At 37.2% G+C, this 24,003-nt stretch overlaps 1 protein-coding gene across 1 annotated transcript in view; it reads left to right on the forward strand.

Annotated features, from left to right (window-relative positions):
- LOC111509937 (uncharacterized) overlaps positions 1 to 24,003 on the forward strand; it is a 78,922-nt gene that overhangs the window by 50,917 nt on the left and 4,002 nt on the right. The window contains exons 15-19 of the mRNA XM_074171196.1: positions 2,437 to 2,630; positions 2,955 to 3,113; positions 7,305 to 7,433; positions 13,914 to 14,044; positions 18,626 to 18,807. Coding sequence (XP_074027297.1) covers positions 2,437 to 2,630; positions 2,955 to 3,113; positions 7,305 to 7,433; positions 13,914 to 14,044; positions 18,626 to 18,807 — 795 coding nt within the window. The remainder of the gene's footprint in view (positions 1 to 2,436; positions 2,631 to 2,954; positions 3,114 to 7,304; positions 7,434 to 13,913; positions 14,045 to 18,625; positions 18,808 to 24,003) is intronic.

The following is a 24,003-nucleotide window of genomic DNA, read 5'->3' on the forward strand; positions in this document are numbered from 1 at the left end:
TCTGATGATGCGAAACAGTATAGGGTGATCCATTAAAAAAAAATTGGTGATATGCTCTGGGGGTGCGATAGGAAAAGTAACATCAAATGTGAATATGTCAACTTATGTCCCCCTGTATACTATTATTGACGTGTTTTTTTATTTTTCTTAAAAATCATTGTACCAAAAGTTATTTAGAGTGGCTCGTTTCAAATGGAATGCACTTATATATGTATGTATATTCATACAGTAAAATTAATTAATGAGGTTTCTCATTTGTCAAACCAAAAAAAATCCTATACATGTTTAACTTCTTTTCATCAATTTATATGTTCAATTCATTGTTTTTCACTCATTTTTACTGTAAGTATAATTTGTAATGTTATTCACCGGCGAAAAATTCCACAACCCAATATATTATATGCACTGAAGGAGCTTCCCATTAGAAGCGAAAGCTTGGCCAAAGTAGAGCAGAGTTTTAATTTTTGAGAGACCCCGTTAATGCATTTTACTATACATTCCTCCAGTCGCTGAAAAATCCACTTTATATATACAGTGTGTCTCACTTCTCGTGGAAACATCTCCGTATCTTCCCTAATAATCGAGGTAAAATGGTGAAACTCTCAGGACTGATGGAAATGCTAAAAAGTGCACCTACCACCTGGATGGGGTTGGCCAAAGTGCTACCACTCGCGATGGAACAACCCATTTTTACCATGAAACATACTAGGGGGCAAAATAGGCTCAAAATTCCTTCAGATTCGTGATCAAGACTACCAACTTACTACAAATACACTTTTTCTCCGTGCAACGTCTTCCATTTGGAAGATTCATCACAAGTAACCTCTCATGTATGAAAAGCTGAAATGAATTTCATTTGGTCGAGATGGCCACCGACAGACCAGTTTTGCAGTACTAGATCCTCTTCAGTGCCGGGTGGGTCATTTCAGACGGAGTGAACCGTCTAAATATCTCAAACAAATAAATTTTTTTTCTGTCGGGTGTCTGCCATACGTACCCAAAAAATCGTAGGTCTCATATGAAGGGTTTGATACTTTCAACAAAACTTGAGAATTTCATGTGCACCTTTCCGGAATATGTTTATTATTTTGACTCCCACCCCGGAGTATGTGATGGTGTAGTTGCTTCCGTACTTCGCCAGCAGGTGGCGCAGTGGTACATTTTACTTAATGAACTGCAGGTAGTTGGTATTAATTTTGTTCTTCTACTCTGTACCCTCTTATCAGTTGAAAGAGTAAGGAAGCCAGGCTCCAACCTGAAAGAAATGAAGACGCTTGGTCGGTGTACTCTCTTTACACCAGTGATCTCCCGAGGTCCGAGCATGTGAAGATATCCCTCTACGCCGATGACACGGCTCTCCTCTCATCTTCCATGGGTTAGGAGTTCGGGATCGTCTACATGCAACGTGCATTGGACGACCTCGAGCGCTGGTACCTCGAATGGAAGATCCGAGTCAACCCGGAAAAGATTCAGGCGATAACCATGGGAAGAACGATATCTTCTCGGGCCAGAAAAGTGAGGATCTCTGGAAGGGAAATCGACTGGCAAGCGCGGATAAAGTACTTCGGTGTTCTAAGAGACCGTAGGCTCACCTGGAACCCACACATTATATACGTTAAATCAAGGATCGAGGGTCGGATAGCTAGTCTGTAGGTACCCTCTGATCAACAGAAGATCTAAAATGAGTCTTAAAAACAAAATTACCATCTACAATACGATTTTGAAGCCTGTCATCATGTATGCTTCAGGCGTCTGGGGACAAGCGGCTCCATCTAACATTTCAATTCTGAAGAGATTACAAAATAAGCTAATACGGATGATTGTGAATGCTCCGTGGTTCGTGAGGAACGAAGCCATCCGCAGAGATTTGCAGCTGTCTTCCATCAAGTAGTCCATTCAGTCGAGGAATCGGCGAGTTTTTGATTGTGCAGAAACTCACGAAAACCCATTAGTTAGTGAAGCTATTGATTATACTGTAGACGACCCCTCCCGATATAGAAGGCCCCGACACTCTGTCGAATGAGGCCCTCCTGTCCTCCGTTAATGGGTGAACAATTTTTCATCCAACCCACCCCAGCCAGTTAGGGGTACACCCTGAAGGGCGGTGTAAGGACTTTCATAACGCCACCACCTCTTAGTCATGAACCCATTTGTCCTTCTGACAAAAATCACCTGCCAGGGTAAGGGAGCTAGGCGCCAACTTGATTGAACTGAAGATGACTTCCCACTATTCAGACACTTCACTCGATCTGAAATTATATATAGATGTATACCTACGTATAGATGTACGGATGTATTTTTGTGGATATATAAAAAACAACCTCCCGTCGTTTAAATTTTATACAAAAGGGTTTTATACAAGTTGGAAAAGAAAACTTGGAAAACAACCACCCAAATGTAAACCAATCTGTACTAACCAATGTTTTGAAATTGTAGGGACACTGGAAGGTTTGGGGGCTATCGAAAGTATTATGGAACATATAGCACGTGAACTCAATTTGGATCCAACGGTTGTTAAATTGGCAAATACTGACCAATCAAAATACTCCAAAATTTTGACATACTGGAATGATATGAACACTTGGGCCGATATTGAAAATAGAAAAAAAGCAATAAAAAGCTACAATGACGTAAGATCATTGATGAATATTTATCATTTATAAGAAAATAAATATTTCGGAATTTAACCTAGAAACATTCATCTCTCCCAACGTACCTACACAGTAGTTTCTGGTAAATGCCGGCCGGAACATAAGTATTCTCGGCTTATCCCACAGTAGCCATTTGAATTATATCCGACGACATTAATGCAAGATATATCTCGTACCATCTTTTTTTTTTTAGCCGGAGAAATATTTGTTTTCCGTCAGGCAATTGAGAACCTCGATATAGTCTTCAGACTCATTTTGATTTATTATTGATGATTACGTATTTATATTCTACTTATATTTTAGGCAAATCGATGGAAAAAAAGGGGAATGTCTTTGGTTCCGATGGTATGGCCATTTGATGTTTTGGGTCAATATAGCGTCCTTGTTTCTGTTTTTCATGGAGATGGGGGAGTAGCAGTGTGTCATGGAGGAATCGAAATTGGACAGGGTATAAATACCAAGGTATTTCACATTTATTATTCTATGAAATTTATAATTACATAGTCATAATCATTATTTACTCAGACTTTTCTGAAGTAACATATATTTCCAAAACGTGTTGAATGAGTACTGCATCTAAAAAATGTATTTAGATTTTTCTATTTTACAGTTATTTACTGTATTCCTGGAACACCCTTACGTACTACATGGGCTGAAAAGTCTCGGGACTAACACATAGATGGCGCTAGCTATTGAAATTTCATGATATTCTACTCATAAGTTTGTAAGTTATTGTGCTAAGAGTGACACTACTTTTGTTATTTTCAAAACAATGGATCAAAAACAATTTCCTGTTTTAATTTTACACTGTTCTTGATGGGAAAAAATGCCATTCTAGCACAGCAATGGCTTGAAAAGTGTTATAAGGACTCTGCTCCATCAGAAACAACATTTAAATGTTGGTTTGCTGACTTGAAGCGTGGTTGTAGAGACACCGATGACGCAGAAGGAAGTAAACGTCCAAATGAGGCAGTGACATCAGAAAACATACAAAGATACACAAAATCGTTTTGAATGATCGGAAAGTGAAGTTGCGTGTAACTGACAAGAGAACGTGTCGGTTTTATATTGCATAAGTATTTGACTGAGAAAGCTCTATGCAAAGTGGGTGCCGCTCGAGCTCACTGTTGACCAAAAACAAGAACGTCTTGATGACTCTGAGCCTTGTTTGACTATGTTTAAACATAACAAACCGTATTTTTTGCATCGATATGTAACAATGGACGAAACACGGATCCATCACTTCACTCCGGAATCAAAACGATTGTCATCTGAGTGGAAAGTAACTGGTGAACCTCGTCCAAAGCGATCGAAAGCACAACAATCGACTGCAAAGTTATGGCCTCGGTATTTTGGTATGGGCGTGGTGTAATATTCATCGACAATGTTTGTTTGAAGGTGATTGACAAAATTCATTCATCAACAATGTTGAGAAGGAAATACCATCAACAGTGAATATTATATAGCGTTATTAGATCGTTTGAAGGCCGAAATTGCGAAAAAACGACCCCATTTGAAGAAAAAGTAAGTGCTCCTTCATCAAGAAAATACAAAGCGTCACAAATAAATGAAAACGATGGCAAAATTGCATGGAATAGGCTTAGAATTGCTCCCGCATGTACCATATTCACCAGATTTGACTCCCAGCGACTACTGGCTGTTCGCAAACATCAAAAAAATCTTCACTGGTAAGAAATTTCGCTCGCTCTGGCTAAGATCCGGGACTTTTCAACCCAGGTGTTGTATAATGAATCTTTAAAATTGTTGAATTGAGTGAGTACGTCTTTATTGGTTGTAAACGCTAAGAGGTCTCATCAATTCTATTAATTCATTCATTAATAATTTTGATTCGCATTGTGAAACTTGTATTCAAAAAAAGTATAAACAGAAATGACAATCTAAAGAAAACACTTTTGCCACACCAAAACAAATATATTGTCTCTTGACGCAAGTTTCGCTAACCAAGTAGCATCGTTAATTTTTATTCCTAATTATTATATAATAGGAAAACAACAAGCTGAATAAAGAGAAAATTAGGGCTGGTGGGCCGTAGTCAAATGAAACTTGAAGTACCAAACGTTTCGTCTGCTACTGCGACAGACATCATCAGTGTGGTTAATTTTCCTGAATTTTCAGTCTGCGGCTATCTTAGATACGTGAGCGACACAGTTGTATAGTCCATGTTGCATGAGCAACACCACCAGCCAAATGACGCTCTCGTAATCTAAATGATGCAGCCTTGAAATTGCCCCTATGGACCATCTTTTTGGATATCCTCTACGGCAACCATAATGGCATGCTGAATTGTGTTCATCGGATGTTTAAGGTGCAAGATTTCCACTTTGATGACCATAACAACCTTCCCACCTATACCTAACGATACATTAGATCCAGCCATAAAGGACTTTTGTGCCTTTGGTTTGAGCTTCAGCTTTTCCTAACCTCCCTGGTCAAACCAAGTTTTGGGTTCTCTCGTGGTGCAGATTCTGCTGTTGAAAAATTTAGTGCAAGACACATTCCTAAGGTATTCTGATCTCGAGGATGCGATTAAGATGCTTCTTGGCTGCACCACCTAGGATTTTTAACATGAACAGGAGTCGGAAAACTGAGAATCCATCGCTCTTGATCCAATGTCACAGAGACGTGAGTTGTGGTCATTTAATCGACATCCATCTCTTTTGTAGACTCATTGCTTTAGTGTCCACAAAAGGTCCGAGTTTGGGGAAGGAGGTCTATCACATCATTTGATGCCGGAATTTGCTCACCACCACATAACTTGAGCTAACATACTGCTGCAGAAAACAGCAATCAGTAGTTCAAGTAGTGAGACAAATGAACAAAGACAACCAAGCCCGCCGTTCATGAAATCATGTCAGTACGGAATCTTCGAGTTCTTTGATACGGATGGATGATATTGATGGATGCAATTTTAGATGAGAGCGTTTTCGGTCTCCATATCATGCAACTTCAGTTTGAATATAGAGGAAAGAATTCTGGAAAACATCAAATAACTGATATTCATGAAGTTGATTTGGTATAGAATGAATATTATCACATTCTAGGATCCGATGCAAACGGGTACACAATTCAACGCGCTACATCGTATACGCACGCATACATTGTCTGCATTGGCTCATTAGACACAAGGTATTTCAAAAACGACCGTCTCAACATACAACTTGCTCCATGTTGAATTGTACGCCCGTATGCATCGCACACGTTCAACATAGACGGAGTTGAATCCCAATATATTTCATTAAACTGTGGTGTTCCTCAAGGGTCTATTTTGGATCCACTGCTATTTGCCATATATACGTCGAATTCAGTCAAGAGTCTTCAGTACTGCAAAATACACCTATATGCTGATGACATCCAACTTCATTATAGCTTTCCTCCACAAATGACTGATACTGCTTGTTGTCGAATAAATGAAGATCTCAAAGCTTTCACAGGGGCAGCCTCAAACTACTGTCTGATTATTAATAATAGTAAATCTGAAGTCATTGTTTTCGGCTCCAAAATCAATCGCAGTACTGTTCTTAATGATTTTGATGTTAGTATAAATGAAACTTCTCTCACAACTGTTCAAGAAGCAAAAAGTCTGGGAGTTCTCCTAGATGCCGATCTCAGATTTGAAAAACACATGAATATACTCTTACAACGTGCACATTTCATGTTGAGGATTATATACGGTCAAAGACATTTATTTTCATTGAGGTTGAGGACAATATTATGTGAGGCAACAATCCTTTCAAATTTCAATTATGCAGATGTGCTCTTTGGTCCATGTTTAACTAGTCAATACATATAAATCAAAACTTCAAAAAGTTGAAAATTCTTGCTTGAGGTTGATCTATGGTATAAGGAGACGTCAAAGAATTTCATACAAACTTAAAACTGTTGGCTGGTTGAATATGAGTAATAGAAGAGTTCTTTATTCTGCAGTACTCTTCCATAAAATCATACTGATCAAAACCCCAACATATCTGCATAGAAAAATTACTCATCGGATAGATGTTTACAACCTCAATGTTAGAAATAAAGGTTCATTAACACCTCCTATTTTTCGACTTGAACTTTTCAAACGCAGTTTCAGTTATCAAGTTTACGCAATCTATAATAATATTCCTGAAATAATCAAAAAGAGTGGGCTTCAGCGATTTCAAATTAGATTTAAGAAATATTTACTTGAAACTCAGTGATCTATTTTATTCCTATTCTTATCATACCATGCCTTGATTACAGTAGAACGGATTATTTTATAATAATGCTCTTATAACACCGCAGCGACTTTTTGAGGTTAAGTGGAAGAGCAATTAATCGTTATAAAAATTGAACTTCGCATTTTGTTTCCAACTTATTCATATTTCTGTCCATACTGTTCATTAACTGTTGAATCTTATTAGTTGTAAACAATAAACACATTTATTATTATTATTATATCAGGGCAACGTCGTCCTTTAATATCAATGATCTATGACTGTTAAAAGTCCATCCCTTTTTTTCAAACTAGCACGAACACATATATTCTTGACTACATGTTACTTTATTTATAGTTGAAATAATCACTCTTTTGAAATACGTTAGGTCTGGCAGATCTGGTGTCTTGGGCTATGAACAATAAAATTTATAATGAAAAACTTTATTTTTCAGGCTGCTCAGATGTGTGCCTACAAGTTTGGAATAAGTATGGACCAAGTTACGATTAAACCAAGTTACAACATTATTACTGCCAACAATATGACAACAGGTGGAAGTATGACATCCGAAGCAATCTGTTACGTGAGTTTCGAGATATGATAACAATTCAGCATAACATTATTTCTAGCACCTCAAAGGCTTTCTATCAGCAAATTTCGCCTATGCTACACCCTCTAAGGACTCTGAGTTTATGCATGATTCCATCTTCTGTAACCCACTTATATATTGTATAACGGGGAAGGCAAGATTGTCCAATTCGGAATTGAAAATTCACCGAGATACAAGGAATCGAGAAAAATGGAAATCTCAGAATAGGTGGAGAAATATTAAAAATCCTCACGAAAACATGCTTGGTAAAAACACCTAGTGTACAGACGGATTCAGAAATTCAGAATACCTACAGCTTCCCGCAAGACTGCATCCACCGGATGCATCGGTGCATCCGGTGGATGCAGTCCACCGGATGCATCACAAGATTGCATCCGGTGGATGCAATCTTGTGATGTGCAAAAATTATTAATATAAGGGTTCAACAAAATGAACTGATCAGTATTCTCATATACTGTCAGGCTGCACTCGGGATATTGATGGACTTTTGAGTAACAACTTTCAGTCACTGAAAAAACTAGCGGACTGAAATAGGTTGAGTCATTGAGGGAATAGAATATGGGCTATTATAGTCCAGTCATTATAGTAAGTTCACCTCGGAATTCGAGATACCCAGCTGTAAGTCTGTAAATACTTGTATATTGACACCCTAAAAGTTGTCTTAAAACCTACATATGGTAGGGTGTAAGCAACTATTAAAATTCAAGGTCAAAGGTCATAAAAATCGGTTTTTTGCGCTTTTTTTGGAAATATCTCATTTCCTATGGGCTTTTTGCTATTTGTATTTTCTATCAATATTGTAGAATACAAAATTCTCTACAAATTTTGTTTAAAAAAATTTTTTATACGGTGAACCGTTTTCGAGATAGAGGGCGGAGAGTACGCGGTCACAGCATCACTTCAGGTCAACCGGTGCCTCCGGTCGAAAACGCGCCATATATAGTTGATGAACTATCGATAAATCAATGATTATAAATATTTGTCAATTTTTATTAACTATTATATTATATTTTATCATTTTTTTCCTAACTTATCCACTTTTTATTCAGTATTAATTTATTTAACAACACTTACCTGCCCATGTAATTGCAGAATTGTTAATGAAAATATAGGAATTATATTTGAATTTTAACCTAATTAATATTTATAACTTCTTACATGATGAAAAAAAAACAAATAAATTATGAATTAATCTTTTTATTAAAAAATATCATTGAATACATTTATTTTTATTGAAAGTAAAGAAATGGAATAAAGGGTACAAAAACTACAATTTATAATTTTAATCATCTTCTTCCTCTTCATCGTCGTCTTCTGGCTGCTGGTAAATTTCAAACTGGTCTTCATTATCGTCTTCAACGACATTTGTCTCAAGTTCTTCCATGATTTCGGGGTCAAAGGTTCCATCTTCGTTAATGTCGCTCTGATATGGTAGAGCATTGAGACAAGCTTGCCCATTACATTGGCCACAAGCTAAAGAGCATTGCAAGCCCGCTTTCCTGCATCCGCATCGCGAACCACAACCACTCTTGCAGTTGCAGAAAATTGTATTTAGCAAATCTTCTGGAGCAGGTGGTAAAATTGTCATGATAGGCTCCAGAAAACCGTTTCGCATTGCCCAACCCCATACCTGGGGTTCCAAATCATGTCCTAACCAAGTTTGAACTTGATAATATACACGGTTGAAATGTTGATAAGCAGCTGCACTTGTTGGTGGAATATTTGAAAGCTGCACAGGTTTATTAAGTTTTGTAGACTTGACGTAATGCATATAACGAAGATGATCGAGACTTTTCACAGATTTCGGAGCATTATAGACTGCCAATAAGGTTTGAGTTCCACTCTCTAATAATCTCTGGGCCGAACAATTTTCTTCCTCAAATGCTGCAGCTACTTCATCCAAATTTGTCAGTTTCTCAAAAACTTTTAAAAATGATTTTTTCCCTTTTTAAAAAGCGCAGAAGTTGTGTCACAGCCACTTAATGCGTGCAGAAATAAAATATGTTTTTTAGAATGAGGATAATTATCAAAACTTTTATTCGAGTATATCTCCGTTTTTACATTACCTTTCCCAACTTTTTTAAAGAAAATTTCTTGTTCGTAAGACAGATTTTAAAGAGGCACTAAATTATTTTCTATTTAAAATGTCATTAGTGTAAATGGGAATGTAATTATAATATGATTTAAGTTTTTCTCTTAATTATTTTTTAATTTTAGTAAACGGTTATCAGTATTATCGAATAGATATAGATTTAATGCATGAAGAAAATGATAAAATATAATAAAATACTTAATAAAAATTGACAAATATTTATAATCATTGATTTATCGATAGTTCATCAACTATATATGGAACGTATTCCAAAAACACTTTATTGTGAGATTTTCACTAAATTGTTTTACAAAAACGCAACACGTGTTTCGCCATACAATGGCTTCATCTGGCGTGTCTTTCAACTAATTCTACACATTCAATACTAAATATATATATAGTTTATGTATATATGTATATATGTATATATATTCAGTATTGAATGTGTAGAATTAGTTGAAAGACACGCCAGATGAAGCCATTGTATGGCGAAACACGTGTTGCGTTTTTGTAAAACAATTTAGTGAAAATCTCACAATAAAGTGTTTTTGGAATACGTTAGTTATGGATTTTCATCAAGTATCGGCCGATTCCATCATATAACTATATATGGCGCGTTTTCGACCGGAGGCACCGGTTGACCTGAAGTGATGCTGTGACCGCGCGCTCTCTACCCTCTATCTCGAAAACGGTTCACCGTATAAAAAATTTTTTCAAACAAAATTTGTAGAGAATTTTGTATTCTACAATATTGATAATGAATACGAATAGCAATAAACCCATAGGAAATGAGATATTTCCAAAAAAAGCGCAAAAAACCGATTTTTGTGCGGGAGGAGGCTCAGATGCTTGCCTGCGCGTATCTACCATATATTCCCAGGGTTACAGACAAAATTAGAAAACTCTTGGGGAAACACAACATTTGAATAGTTTTTAAACCCACCAAGAAGGTACAGCAAAGCCTCAGGTCGGCTAAAGACAAAACAGACCCACTATCAGCAGCAGGGGTATATCGCATACCGTGCAATTGTGGAAAAGTATACATCGGCGCCACCAGAAGATCCATGGAAACAAGGCTGAAGGAGCATGAAAGAAACAGCAGACTAGGTCAAACGGACAAATCAGCTGTGGTGGAACACGCATACAGTGAAGGAAATCTCAGAATTTTGTTTGAAAACACGAAACTCATTGCCTCCAACCAGGGATACCACACCAGACTGGTACGAGAGGCATACGCCTTAGGCAGCGGTAATATCCAGTCATCGGAGATAAACTCAGGGAGTATAAACCTCTGAAGAAGCTAGCTACTGGATGAAATTCCAAAGACACAGTGACACTGAAAACTTCGGCAGCGAAAGTCTTTACCATTTTGTCAACAGCATGTCTTTTGTACATTATGGCTTGCACAGAATGGTAAATCTAATCAAATGATTCAAATTGAATTAATTCTAATCAAAAACACTGTTCCCAGTTCTCAAACCCTTCAATTAGTGGAAAGTTTTACATTTCAATTCCATTTACACATGAACTCATCCGTTATAAATTCAATGATTCATGTATATTGTTGATATCCTGCATAGCTCGACATTGAGCGAGCTTTCAAAATAGGAAACTCCACCGACAGTAGGTAATACTTGCTGAAGCTGATAGACTTTGAGTTGTTTGCCAGTTTGTATTTTCTTTTTCTTTTTTCTTTTATTCGAGTAACACAGACAGACAGTTTACAAAACCGCTAAAATGTTTTGTAAACTGTCAGTGGAAATCTCGCAATAAAGTATTACTCGAATAAGTTATGGATTTTCATCAAATATCGAGCAATTCCATGACACCCCGTGAGTGTCCTCGTAAAAAATAACCATCAAATACTATCTATCTATCCATCTACCTTTCACCAGTCAAATATTATTCATCATATTGCTCTGAATAATTTCAACTCATAATTCACAATTTCCAATTATAGATTTAACTATGTACGGATCATGTGATGGCGACAAAACATTGTGAGAACGAAAAATATGTTCGTTTCGTATGACGCTATAAAAAAAAGAAAGGTTTGAGATAGGGTCCTATTTTATTATACACTGATACAGTATTTTCAAAATGTGGCATACGTCTCTTTCTTTTTAACTTGTGAAAAATACTCTTCTCTGGATGAAAAATGAGTATTAGTAGTAATAATGGAAAAAATGTTAAGATACGAGAGTCATGTTTGTTTGAAGGTGATTGACAATGTTTCATGATGAATTTCATTAGTTCGGACTTCCATTGTCTGATATTATATAGAATGATTTGAAACCCCTGAAAGAACTAATAAAAAAGGAAAATGAAAAAAGAATAGCTTTCACAATGGAGAAGGAAGTCCACAACGAATTGTCATTCTTAGACGTATCACTGAAGAGAACCGATACTATGTGGGAAACATCTGTATACCGAAAACCCACTCACACGAGACAGTATCTGAGAGAGAGGAATCATCAAGACTCTATTAGACCGTGCTTTCGGGCTCTGTAATACGAAGGAAGCTCTCGAGAGAGAACTAGACATCATCAAAAATTATCATCAATGGAATGGTTACTCTACCAAAAGGATTTATTGTGGCTCACACCTATTCACACTCGACCAAATAAACCCAGCTTATTAACGAAGCCGATTATATGGTCTTTCAGGTCAGATGGTAAGAGTACGGCTCTGCCAAACTCTAAAAACCTGATTAGGTCCCCAGCGGGGCAGGCACAAAGTATGTGCTCTGCTATTTCCTCATTTTCCAAACAGAGGCGACCCACTGTCTTCCGACAGTCCGAGTTTCTGCATATGATGATTGAAACGACAGTAACTTGAGAAGGCCTGTTAGACATCGTAGTTCATCCCTACTCTAGCGTGAATACACGCCTTGGAGTGAGCCAATCCTGGAAGATTCTGCTAGAAGTCTATAAATCTTCTTGTCATCCATGTGTTCAATCTTTGTTTGGCAAAGCCTAAGACAAATTCTGATCCGATGAAACTGCTTGCAGCACCCTCCTTTTCAAGGGAGAGTCATCAGCCTCATGACCTCCCAAGCCAGTAAGTCCCGGAATCCAGACCAGAGACAATCTGTTGAGTCTTCCTATCGAGGAGAGTCGTTTTTGCAATTTGCTACCAATTTAGACGTTGCTTGGTAGGAACCAAAAGCTTCCAGCGCCGCTTGACTGTCCGGGAATATTTTTATTGACTCGTGTATGAGGTTGGATTCTTCCAATCTCTCCGCACACAATTAAATAACATAGATTTCCTCTTGAAATACAGTCCCTAGGGAATCTGTCCTAGGTCTGCAACTGAAAACACCTGCACCAGAGCCTGAAGGTGTCTTTGATCCATCTGTGGATCTGTGAATGATAAAGAATATACCACAATTTATTAATCCCAAAAACATTACATGTTTATAGTGAGCTACTCTTAAGCGATGGTGGAACAAACTTTGTCTAAAAGACAGCAGGAGCTTCGCAAGGAAAAGAAGCCGTCACAACCAGTGCTTGCACTTCACTACATCAGAGGATTATCGGAAAGGATTAGAAGAATTGGGTCCAAGTACAATATCAGAACCTGCTTCAGATCGGGAAACAATATCCGTAGCAGCCTCACGAAAACCAGGCCACCAAACGCGAACTGCGATTCCAAGAATTGCATTTACTGGATACCCTGTGAGTGCGGAAAATCCTATATCGGTAAAACTAAGAGGCCATTGAATATTCGCATTGGCGAGCACAAGAAACACAAACAGCGAGGGGAAACCAGCAAATCAGGAATAGCAGAGCATGTTTGAACCCATCAACATAACATCGAGTGGTCCCAAGCTGAAAACATACACAGGGAGGAACATTGGTTTAGGAGTAAATTCAAAGAAGCTGCATACATGTTGTCCAACAATGTATTCAGCCAAGCTAGCGTAGAGATACACAACATATGGAAACCCATAATTAAGCGAAAAATTGCCAACTCCCGCCAAACGGTCATCTCCCACTAAACTGGAAAAGCGGCAAAAAAGGAAAGCGGAGATGAGTGAAAGGTCATTTTCAGGTGGTTCAAATCATTTTATATAATATCAGACAACGGAAGTCCGAACTAATGAAATTCGAGATTCATTTGTTGTTTTATCACTCAAAATGCAAAAAGGAAGTGTACTGTTCAGAGTTGTGAAGAAAAAAAAATTATAGAGATGATTTGAAGTTTGCGCAATATTTTTATGAACTGGGCATGTGACGTCTCTGATTTCTATTGAATATCATTACAGTTTCCTATCCATGATTTTATAATCCATCCTTTTTTTCTTCAATATCCATCATATTAGTTGAATAGTTTCATCAACTATACTTTTCATGTTCTAGGCCATTTCACTAGCTTGCGACGAAATTTTAGCAAAAATGAAGCCAATCAGAGACCAGATGAAGAATCCGACATGGGTGGAACTCGTCGATAAGTGTTATTTCAGCAACATTGATCTTACTTCAACTGGATCGTGAGTAGACAATTTTTCATAAATACAATTCTCTGTATCTGTATCTGTAGCGTAGGGAAGGTGAGTGTAGACCCACAGCACTTAGACCACATGTGACCCATTGTACTTTCTCCCTAGGAGTTATCCTCCTAGGTCATCGTCCATCCTGTCCTTTCCAGAAAGGTGAACAGGTCACTAGGACATACATGTGGCCCATTGTACTTCCTCCCTAGGAGTTATCCTCCTAGGTCATCGTCCAGTCATCGTCCATCCTGTCCTTTCCAGGAAGGTGAACAGGTCACTAGGACACCTCTCCTTTATATTGGCAGGTGTAGACCAAGACTCGCCGAACACACACTCTCTTTGGCAACCTTGAGGTGTCTCTTTTCCTTTTAGCCTCGGCGCCGCAATGCGCTTACGCCTTGGCCTTTGTATTACATCACGAAGTGATCTGTTATGTCCAGCCTCATTCCAAGCGGTAGATTGGAGTGGACATTTCTGTTCATCCCTAGCCACCGCCTTAGATTGAGGTGAGCACTTCTGTCCAGCCTCGGGATTGATTTTTGTTTTTGTTGTTTCTGTTTTTGTGTTTGTTTCATTCATGTGTGTTTCCACGAGTAGCAAGGGAAGAGTTGGTCACCTCTGGCAGAGCCCTGTTTCACCAGAGGTAGGCTGATTACCCAGGAGGATCGTTTGTGACCGTATATCACTCTGTGGCCATTCAGCTGTCGGCACGATTGCTTACACCTTAGCTTAGGTAGGCTGTCCACGGTGGCATGTTTCGCAAAGGCTTTTGGGGGATTTTAGTTCCCCTCACCCTACTTATTTCTGCCACTGACCAGGAGTCCGGCGACCACGTCCGTAAGGCCACATTGGCTTCCCGGACAGGGCCTCCAGTCCCCCGTCCGTTCCCCTATCCGCCACCTGCGGACGCGCCCGACAGGTAGCCCGACCCACGGGTCATAAATACAATTAATATAATGTATCACATTAGGCTTCTATTACAATTTTGCGAAGAAGAAATAGTTATCAAAAAATATATATGTATGAAAGTTTTGAGAATCAATGCACTGAGCCTTCTAAAATTATTAACCAATGGACTATGCGTTTAGAAGTGTGAGGTATCGAAGTTAGTTTTCTTCTATAAGAATAGTCATATAACTTTCCATATTCTGCTTGTGATTTTCGATTGATAGTCTGTAGTGAAAAAAAATAGTATTATGAAAACGCGTAAGGAAATTATTGTATAGCAAAGCAAGCGTTGCGGTTTTGTAATATGACCAGTGAAAATTTCACAATAAAGTTTTAAATGTTCGAATCCAAGTGCATCTGAATTAAAGGTCATGGCTTTAAAAGGAAAACGGCTGTTGAAGTTTTATTGTGATGATTGTCTCACAGGGGTAAGATTAGTACCCAATTTAATCAAGAAGATTGATGAGCTGCTTTCTGAGGTTGAAGAACTGGAATCAAAAATTCAAAAGACACATGTACATCTTTTTCCGAAGAAACAGTCATAAATGAAATATACGAGAGACAAAAAAGAATGAACAATGTTATGATATTCAATCTAGCAGAAGGAAATTCTTACAACTCGGACTTGAATACTGTTAAGGAAATAGTTAAAGAAGTAACTCATGAGGATTTACATATTAAACAGATATTCAAAGTTGGACAGAAGAATAAAAGTGGTAACCGTGCGTTGAAAGTTATTTTAACCAGTGTTGAAGATGCAAACGAGTTAATTAAATCAAAAGAAAAAAGAGATGCACTCAAGGAAAAAAAAATTTCATTAATGCTGATCTAACTCCACTACAAGTAAAAAACTGGCAAAATATGAAGAAAGAAGTCGATGATAAAAAGCAGAGGGGAGAAAATGTTACAATAAGATATGTGAATGGAGTACCTCAAATCACTGAAGCGGCTGCAAAAAAGTAAAACCCAATCAGTTTTCTGTGTATTTTCAAAATGTCGGCGGTATGAGAACAAAAATATTAGAATTTCAACAGAGACCAAACAAATAGAGATAAAAAAGAGGAGAAAGAATACTAATAGCCATTAGAAAATCTTTAATAACTGAGTCAATCGACATATCTCCTGAAAATATAGAACATCTGTATGTTAAATTATCAATTGGTGCTTCAACAATCATTATCGGTGGTGTATATATTCCTCCTTCTTCTGTAGTGAATACTTATATGGAACATACTGCTACCGTTGATTATATTTTAGAGAAATACTGTACTAGCAAGATTATCCTTTGTGGTGACTATAATATACCCGACGCATTTTGGTTTAATGGAGAGCTTGGTCTGAATGTTGATTGTCCAGAAAACTCACCTGCACTAGCTTTATTACATTCATTTAGTTTCCATAATTTATATCAAATCAATAATATTTCAAATTCAAGAAAAGTTTACTTAGATTTAATATTTTCATTATTCATAAATATGTCTGTTCAAAATCCATCGGACCCAATTTTTCAAAATACATTACATCATTCTTCGGTATGTTTTGATTTAAAAAATGATACAAAAGAATATCTAAAATATGATGAATACTTTTATGACTTTGTAAATGAAGATTATATGAGCATGAATGATTTCTTGGCAAGTATCAACTGAGATACCGAAATAATGAAGAATGAGGATTCAAATATTGTAGTTACAAATTTTTGCAATATTCTCTTCACATCTCTGGAGTACTTTGTTTCACTAAAAAATATAAAGCTTCTACTTTCCCAATATGGTTCAATGCTGAGCTGAAAAAATTAGTTTTCAAGAAGAAATCGGTTCACAGAGAATACAAAAATGGAAATTTTTATAAATATGAAGAATTTTGTTATTTGAGAGATAAGTGCAAAACTTTGAGAAACACTTGCCATCAAGCATACATAAATAAAATAGAGAATAATATCAACAATAATCCTAGAAGCTTCTGGAATTATATTAATAATAAAAAACACACTCCTTACCATGTAAAATGTATTATGATGACTCTGTCAGTGAAAATAGTGATGATATTGTGAATCTTTTTGCAGAATATTTCTCATCAGTCTACAGTAATGAAACAGTTAACCAAATTCCAGAATATAAATTTAGTAAGACGGCTAATATATGTAGTTATAGCGTTGACATTGAAGAAATAATCGATATAGTCATGTCATTACCTGGGAAATTGTCTACAGGTCCTGATTGAATTCCGCTATTCCTAATCAAAAAATGTATTTTTACCCTGGTCAAACCAATTCACATAATATTCAATATTTCCTTGAAATTGTCGATCTTTCCAGATTATTGGAAAAACAGTTTTTTGAAACCTATTCATAAAGGTGGATCACATAATGATATGAAAAATTATCGAGCAGTCTGTAATCAATCAGAATTACCCAAATTGTTAGACAGCCTGATTACAAAAAAACTAACATGGGATTATAGACATATAATCATTAATCAACAACATGGATTCAGTAGTGGTAGATCTACCAGCACAAATCTGCTAATTTATCAACACTGTATAATAAACGTTTCGATCACCAAGTGATCATCCTCAAAGAGAAAGATTAAATCAGTTTGATTCTTCACCAATCTTCACTAATGATCAGCAAGTGATCATCTTTAAAGAGGAAGATTAAATCAGTTTCGATCTTCCTCTTTGAAGATGATCACTTGGTGATCGAAACACGTGTCGAGGTGTTAAAAATAACGATTTGGTGTTGGGAAAAAACTCCAGTAATATTCATTACTACACCAAAGGTCCAAACAGTGCATCATAAGTACTTGTATTGTTCAAAAAATAGTCTCTTGGATAACGTATCTGCGTTGTTATGTAATCTGCTAATGCGACGTATTTGACCAGTCAGCTTCTTGGAGTTCATGATTCACTGAAGGGCAATGAAATCAGTCGTCAGAATGAAATTACATTCCCGATTCATAGATGTGTAAGGGTTATTTGATTTCTTCAACGTTAGATAGAGATTAGACTACAGATTTATCAGCGACGAAAAAATCATGGTGGTGTTCTGGACATACTTTTATTTTTCTCGTTGTCCCTCATGAGTTTTTGGGATTCCACCAACATAGGTTCCTCTATATTTGACTTTATTGTACATGGTTCGTCCTCCGCCTAGTTGTTTACTATTCCAATGGGTTTCCATCAGAATCCCAGTCTACATATCATTTTACTTTGGTGTAATTTTGTGATCAGTAACAATTTCGCCGGCAATAGATTGTCCAAGAGCTGGGGTGATTATCATTTCATCTTGTTTTCCAGATAAGCTAATATAATTTTTATAACATTCTCGAGGTTTTTGAGGATATCAATGTCTTTCAATTCCAGATGAGATGTCAGCAAAGGGCACGTTCTGAGTGAAATCTTCAGTGCGTTATCTTCATTTTCGTTTAATTCAGTCTTTCCTTGCATAATTTGAGATTTTCATAGTACTTTTTGTTGAACCGTTACGTTCTTCTTTCAGTCTTTTAAATGAATAAATGAAATAAATAAATGAATAAAATGAAAACAGGTTTGTTTCTTAGGATAAATAAAAAAATTGTTCAAATTATTTACTTTGTCCTACAAATTTTCATTTATTTTATTACCTTTCAGTATCGCTAGCAGTTCTCCGGCAGTAAAATCGTACCAAATTTTCGGATTATGTGCTACTGAAGTGGAGATAGATATTTTAACCGGACAGAAACAGATATTACAAGTTGATATAATTGAAGATTTGGGTGACAGTGACAGCCCTTTGATCGATATTGGTCAAGTAGAAGGTGCTTTTGTTATGGGTAAGTTTCCTAGGATTATACGAAAAAATAATTTTTTGGCATACACCTAGTTTGTTTTCCTCGAAATACACAGACTGAATGAGCAAAAAATCAGAGTGAACATGGTAGTTATTACAACAGTACCAATCATTATGATTATTTCTTCCAATTCTTCGGATAGTGTGATCCATAAGTAGAAGATTGAATCATTTGCTACGTCATATTCCGTATGTCAATTTCGATTCTGAAATTACATTTTTCAAGCATAGTTCTTACCTCACTGTTCTACCTTTTTGGGGGAACAACCTCCTTCAAATTCTTGAATAGAACTAGAATTCATGTGCTAGCTTATTTGAAAGGGCATTCAATTCTCGGTCCACCAATATAAAGTTTTTTAATTGCTTTGAAATTTTTGTTGAATAATGGAAAGATCGGAGGCATAAGGTCACCTATTTGATTTATTTAGATGTTCCTAAACTTTATACCTCTGGCGAAAAGGATCTACATCAGTCCTTGAGGTTGCTAGAAATGTACAGGCACGCTATCGGCATGAAAATCAGGATAGACAAATGTGCAACGGTCCATCTCAAACGAGGACGATCCAGGAACAACGGTTAGGATGTGCAGCTCGTAGATAGAAGCATCCTGCACCATCTGGATGACGGAGAGACGGGAAAAAACAAAGCCGCTCGCTACAAATATGATTGCCGTTTTAACCCTACTCTACTCGTTTGGAGGAGCTGTATCAACTTGACGTAAATACTCGACAAATGATGCATCCCCATATAAGTTTGAATTCCGAATCGTCCGTTCCACGATTGTACCGTGGACTTTTGAGTTTGGAGTGTCTACATGACAGACCACTCTGAATAAAGCCTGTAAAATCATCAGGAGTTCGGATCCCATTCTCTACTAGGACCGAGACCATGAGAGAGCAGGAACTGGTGAACTTGTTTTAGTTTTCAATACTGAAGGAGGTGATCACAATTCTATCACCGAATTGAAACCCGTCCAGCAAAAGTCCAATATAAAAGCCACAGAGATCACTTCACTCCTGAGCAATACAAGGACAAACCAATGCAGGGGATCTTCTTCAACACCATTGAAAACATCGGGTTATTAAAGCGCAAGACCTTCGCTTTCCTCAGGTCGAGTGGGCTGAAGTCGGAAAGGGGTTCATCATGGCCTGCCAGGATGGTGTACACAACACCATATTCTAACGTAGTTGCGTGATGATTATAGAGATTCCTGACATGAAGTACATGGCTTGCCATGAAGCACATGACCAGCATATGCATTCTCAATCTACTTTTATCGACATAATGCAGCCTTTAGTGTGCTTCATCACAAAAAGACCGGTATTGTACTGTTCCATGAGATATTGAATTCGTTGTGGGAAATTAGAAGTGCCGAGTTTATTAGAACTATTCATTCCCCTTCCCCAGGTTCGTAGAAGCTAATAAGCCTGATGTTCTTCTTCTCGACCATCAGGGCAAGACTAGATTTGTCGTGGAGTTTTCAACTCCTGGCAAGACAAATATCGTTCGGAAACACAAGGAAAAACGGATAAAATATCGAAATATTTTTTCAAACGGACATGGTTAATAATGCTGGCAAGCTTTTCCGCATGTGTTGGAGCTCAGGTAACTAGGCCGCTTACCCTTTGATAATAATAATAATAATGTTGCCTTCTCTACTCTCGAATCTCAAGATCATGCTGGCTTGCGGCATGATCCACCCCGGCCTGGATACCGGCGTGAATAAAGGGGGCCACTTATTCATCACTTTTTTAGACACTCCACATTTCAATTTTAATACAACACAACACAAAACGGAGCCCCACGATAGCACATGGCATCCGCGTACCTTCTTTGTGGACGGACGTTATCAGCACGTCCGTCCCCTACCACGGCCACCACGGAACTTCCTCACCAATCCTTTCCGGAAAATATCGGTACGTGCTGTGACGGACTGGCCAAGTGAGCGCGTCACCGGCCAGCGCTTGTCAACATCAACTTATCCAAAAGTACCTGGGAAATAAATGTCTCTTTGTTTTGCTATTCCAGACAGTTGACAGCACGGTGTCAGACGGTACCAGGTCGTTGAAAAGATGATGACACTCTCCCAGATTTTTTCTATTTTGATAAATGGGATGGACCCACCCCCTTTTTTTGGTAACTATTTTCTTCTTCATTCAATAATGCGGCCACTATAATGACGTTTCCTTGAAATCGAACAAAGAGCACCTTCAGTATGCTGGTTGTAGCTGGACAACTGGGCGATGATAGTACCCGTCGCCATCAGGCGACAGACAGCGACGTGCTGTGCTGTGCCGGACAAGTGACGACAAGCTTAATATGTCCGGTTAAAATGTCGCGCATTGTTTTGTTTACACAACCTACGCACCGATACTCACACAATTGAAGAAAAAAGTACAATATTACACCGATTAGAAACCGATGAATCAAATGCAGCCCTCGTAAAGGAGTTTGGCGTTTCTCATTCTGCAATATCCACAATGGGGAATGTTCCTCAATTTGGGTTATTACATCAAATGCAAGTTTGAAAGTTGAGTTTAATTCATGAGTTTTTCAAATTCACTTCGAAAAGTATTCAAATTGATGTTTCGAATGTTGGGTTTTAATTTTTAAAGGGATTTGTTTCTGATTCACATATTGACAACAGCGCCTATATCAAGTTGAAATAGATATTCTACTTTAAAAAAGGAAAATTATCTTTATAAATCAACAATTAAGGCAAACTATAAATTATAGTTCAATACCACCTCCACAAGCCACATAAACAACAGTTGTTCTGTTATTTATTTATATAGAGGAAGATAGGTTAGGTGTACAAAATGTCATATGTCACAGGATGTCTCGGAACTCGGAACATATGTAAACAGAACAGCACGCCTCTGAAATATGTCATCTTTGTTTGTCTCAAACAGGTAACAGATTCATTGTCCTTTATTAGCTATAACCGATGTTGCCAAATGGTAAAATAGAAACGAATCCCTTCAAATGTTGAATACATTATTTCATTCCTCTTTTTTAAGTATATTGAATATTTTTTTAAAGAAATAGGTTGAAATGATAAGTTTAAAATGCGTTGTTTTAGAGCTCTTTTATGAAATCTACTTGATTTTCGTCAGGAGGAACATTCCCCATTAAGAAAAATAAAAATCGAACCGCTGTTTGACGCTAATGTTTTGAAATGCAAACGTGTAAGGACTCCTACTCATGGGCAGTTGGATAAGGTATTGTTACCGTGGTTCAAGGTTCAGCGCAACCGGGGAATACCCGTTAATGTACCTCTTCACAAGAGAAAGCAAACTTTTTTGCTAGACAGTTGGACATGCAAAATTTCACATGTTCTATTAGTTGGATAAACCGTTTCAAAGTAAGACACAACCTCGTCAGTGGTAAGGTTGCTGGCGAGTGTTTGTCAGTTCAACAATCGATTGGTTAGAAATTATTTTTATAAAATACAAATTGTTTAATACCAGATTAAGGAATATCCGAGGCGTTTCTAAATTCACAAATAAAAATTGTTTTCTATTTTACTAACTGTAGACTGAAAAATGCATCATAATACTTATAGTAATGAAGATGATATGAAAATATAAATTATTTGGGAAATCGAAAAACAAATTGAAGAAATAATGATCAGCTCGAAAATCAATAATAAATAATTGAAACAGTCGTTTGACACAGATGTGATAAAACTTCAAATTTATTAATTAAAAGCTTTTATTTAACTTGACTTGTATGTATGTTAACAAATCTTGCAAGTTTAATTCGACCCACTTCCCGGTATCCGATTGACTTGAAATTTTGCATGCTGGTTCAGAACCGATGACAAAGGCATGTTAATCATAAACGTGACCTGATGCTGCTGCCAGGATCGGCTCCGTACGAGAGATCACCTTAGCGGTAAATAGCAGGGACAAGAAATGTTCTATACGCATTCGTTTATGATAGGCAGTTGGTAGACCCACCATGAAATAGATGCCACATCCAGGGTTGGCTTCAATAAAAAAAAATATTTCTAGAAAAAAATTAAATCAAGCTTTTACCTTTAAATACCTACTTCTTGACTCTAAAAAGAAGACAATAAATGGTGTAGTAGGTTGTAAGAACCCATATTTATTCGCATTGTAAAAAAATATTATCATCTACCACCCTCTAAGTTCCCAGAGTAAGAGGGTCCATCACGCGATGTGAGCAACAGGCACAAGAAGCATACCATGACTTGTATAATTTGGTGAGATGGGCGTCATTAGCATTGGTCTGCAACCCGTCTAGGAGAAGGAAAACTCCAAAATCAAGCCCGGAGAGGTGTTTTGTCAGGCATGAGTAAGCTCTAAGCTGAAAAAAGTGGCGCATCTTTCACCAAATTACCACCCAAGTCAAGGTGAGGCCGTGCCGAAGACTGAGTGGCATCAGGGTGTCAAATTATGTCGTGAATGTACCACCTCAGGGCACCGGAGCGCACCCTGTTGTATATTAGCTCTTACCCTGCTAAACGAAGCTCTGGGAGGGTTGACAAATATTTCTTCGGTACTCGTGGGAACACTATGGGAAAAAAGAGACATCAGCACAAAGGAAAAGAAGGTTAGAGAAAGAGAAATTGAAACGAAATGAAAAACTTGTCAATGAAAGAGTTAACTTGAATCGCCAAAGGCCTCCTAATAGAAGAATTAAACTGTTCGAAATTAACTGGGACTCGGCCATGTAATAATGACGTCATTAATGACGGAGGTATGCCGGAGGAGTAGGTACCTACCTACTTCTATAGAATATAGTTTATCCTAATAATAGTTTCTCTCGTTCTTTAAGTTTTTCTGTTGAAGGACTCTCCGTTTTATAGATGGACTTTCGTATTGATCGATAACTATCGATTGAAACTAAAGAATATAAAATAAAATAATGATAAAAAAAACTTTTAAAACAAGCTTTTATTAAAGTGCCCTAAAAATATCAAAATAAAATTTTAAATCACATTAACCACATTCATTTATGACTTTACAGAATTGAAATTATAATAAAAGCTTGTCGCCATAATTTCAATTTGTAATTGAAATTTTGTAATTAGGAAAGCACCTACTAAACTTGTAAGCAAATCATAATGTTTGTAATTAAATAAAAATGCCGTGAATGCTTAAAATGTGGAACTTTAACCTTGAATAACTTTTTTGCACACATAGGATGTATC

Source organism: Leptinotarsa decemlineata, unplaced genomic scaffold (genome assembly GCF_025532065.1).
Source record: "Leptinotarsa decemlineata unplaced genomic scaffold, Ldec_3_MD MMD2_tig00000010_RagTag_RagTag, whole genome shotgun sequence".
Lineage (NCBI taxonomy): Eukaryota > Metazoa > Arthropoda > Insecta > Coleoptera > Chrysomelidae > Leptinotarsa > Leptinotarsa decemlineata.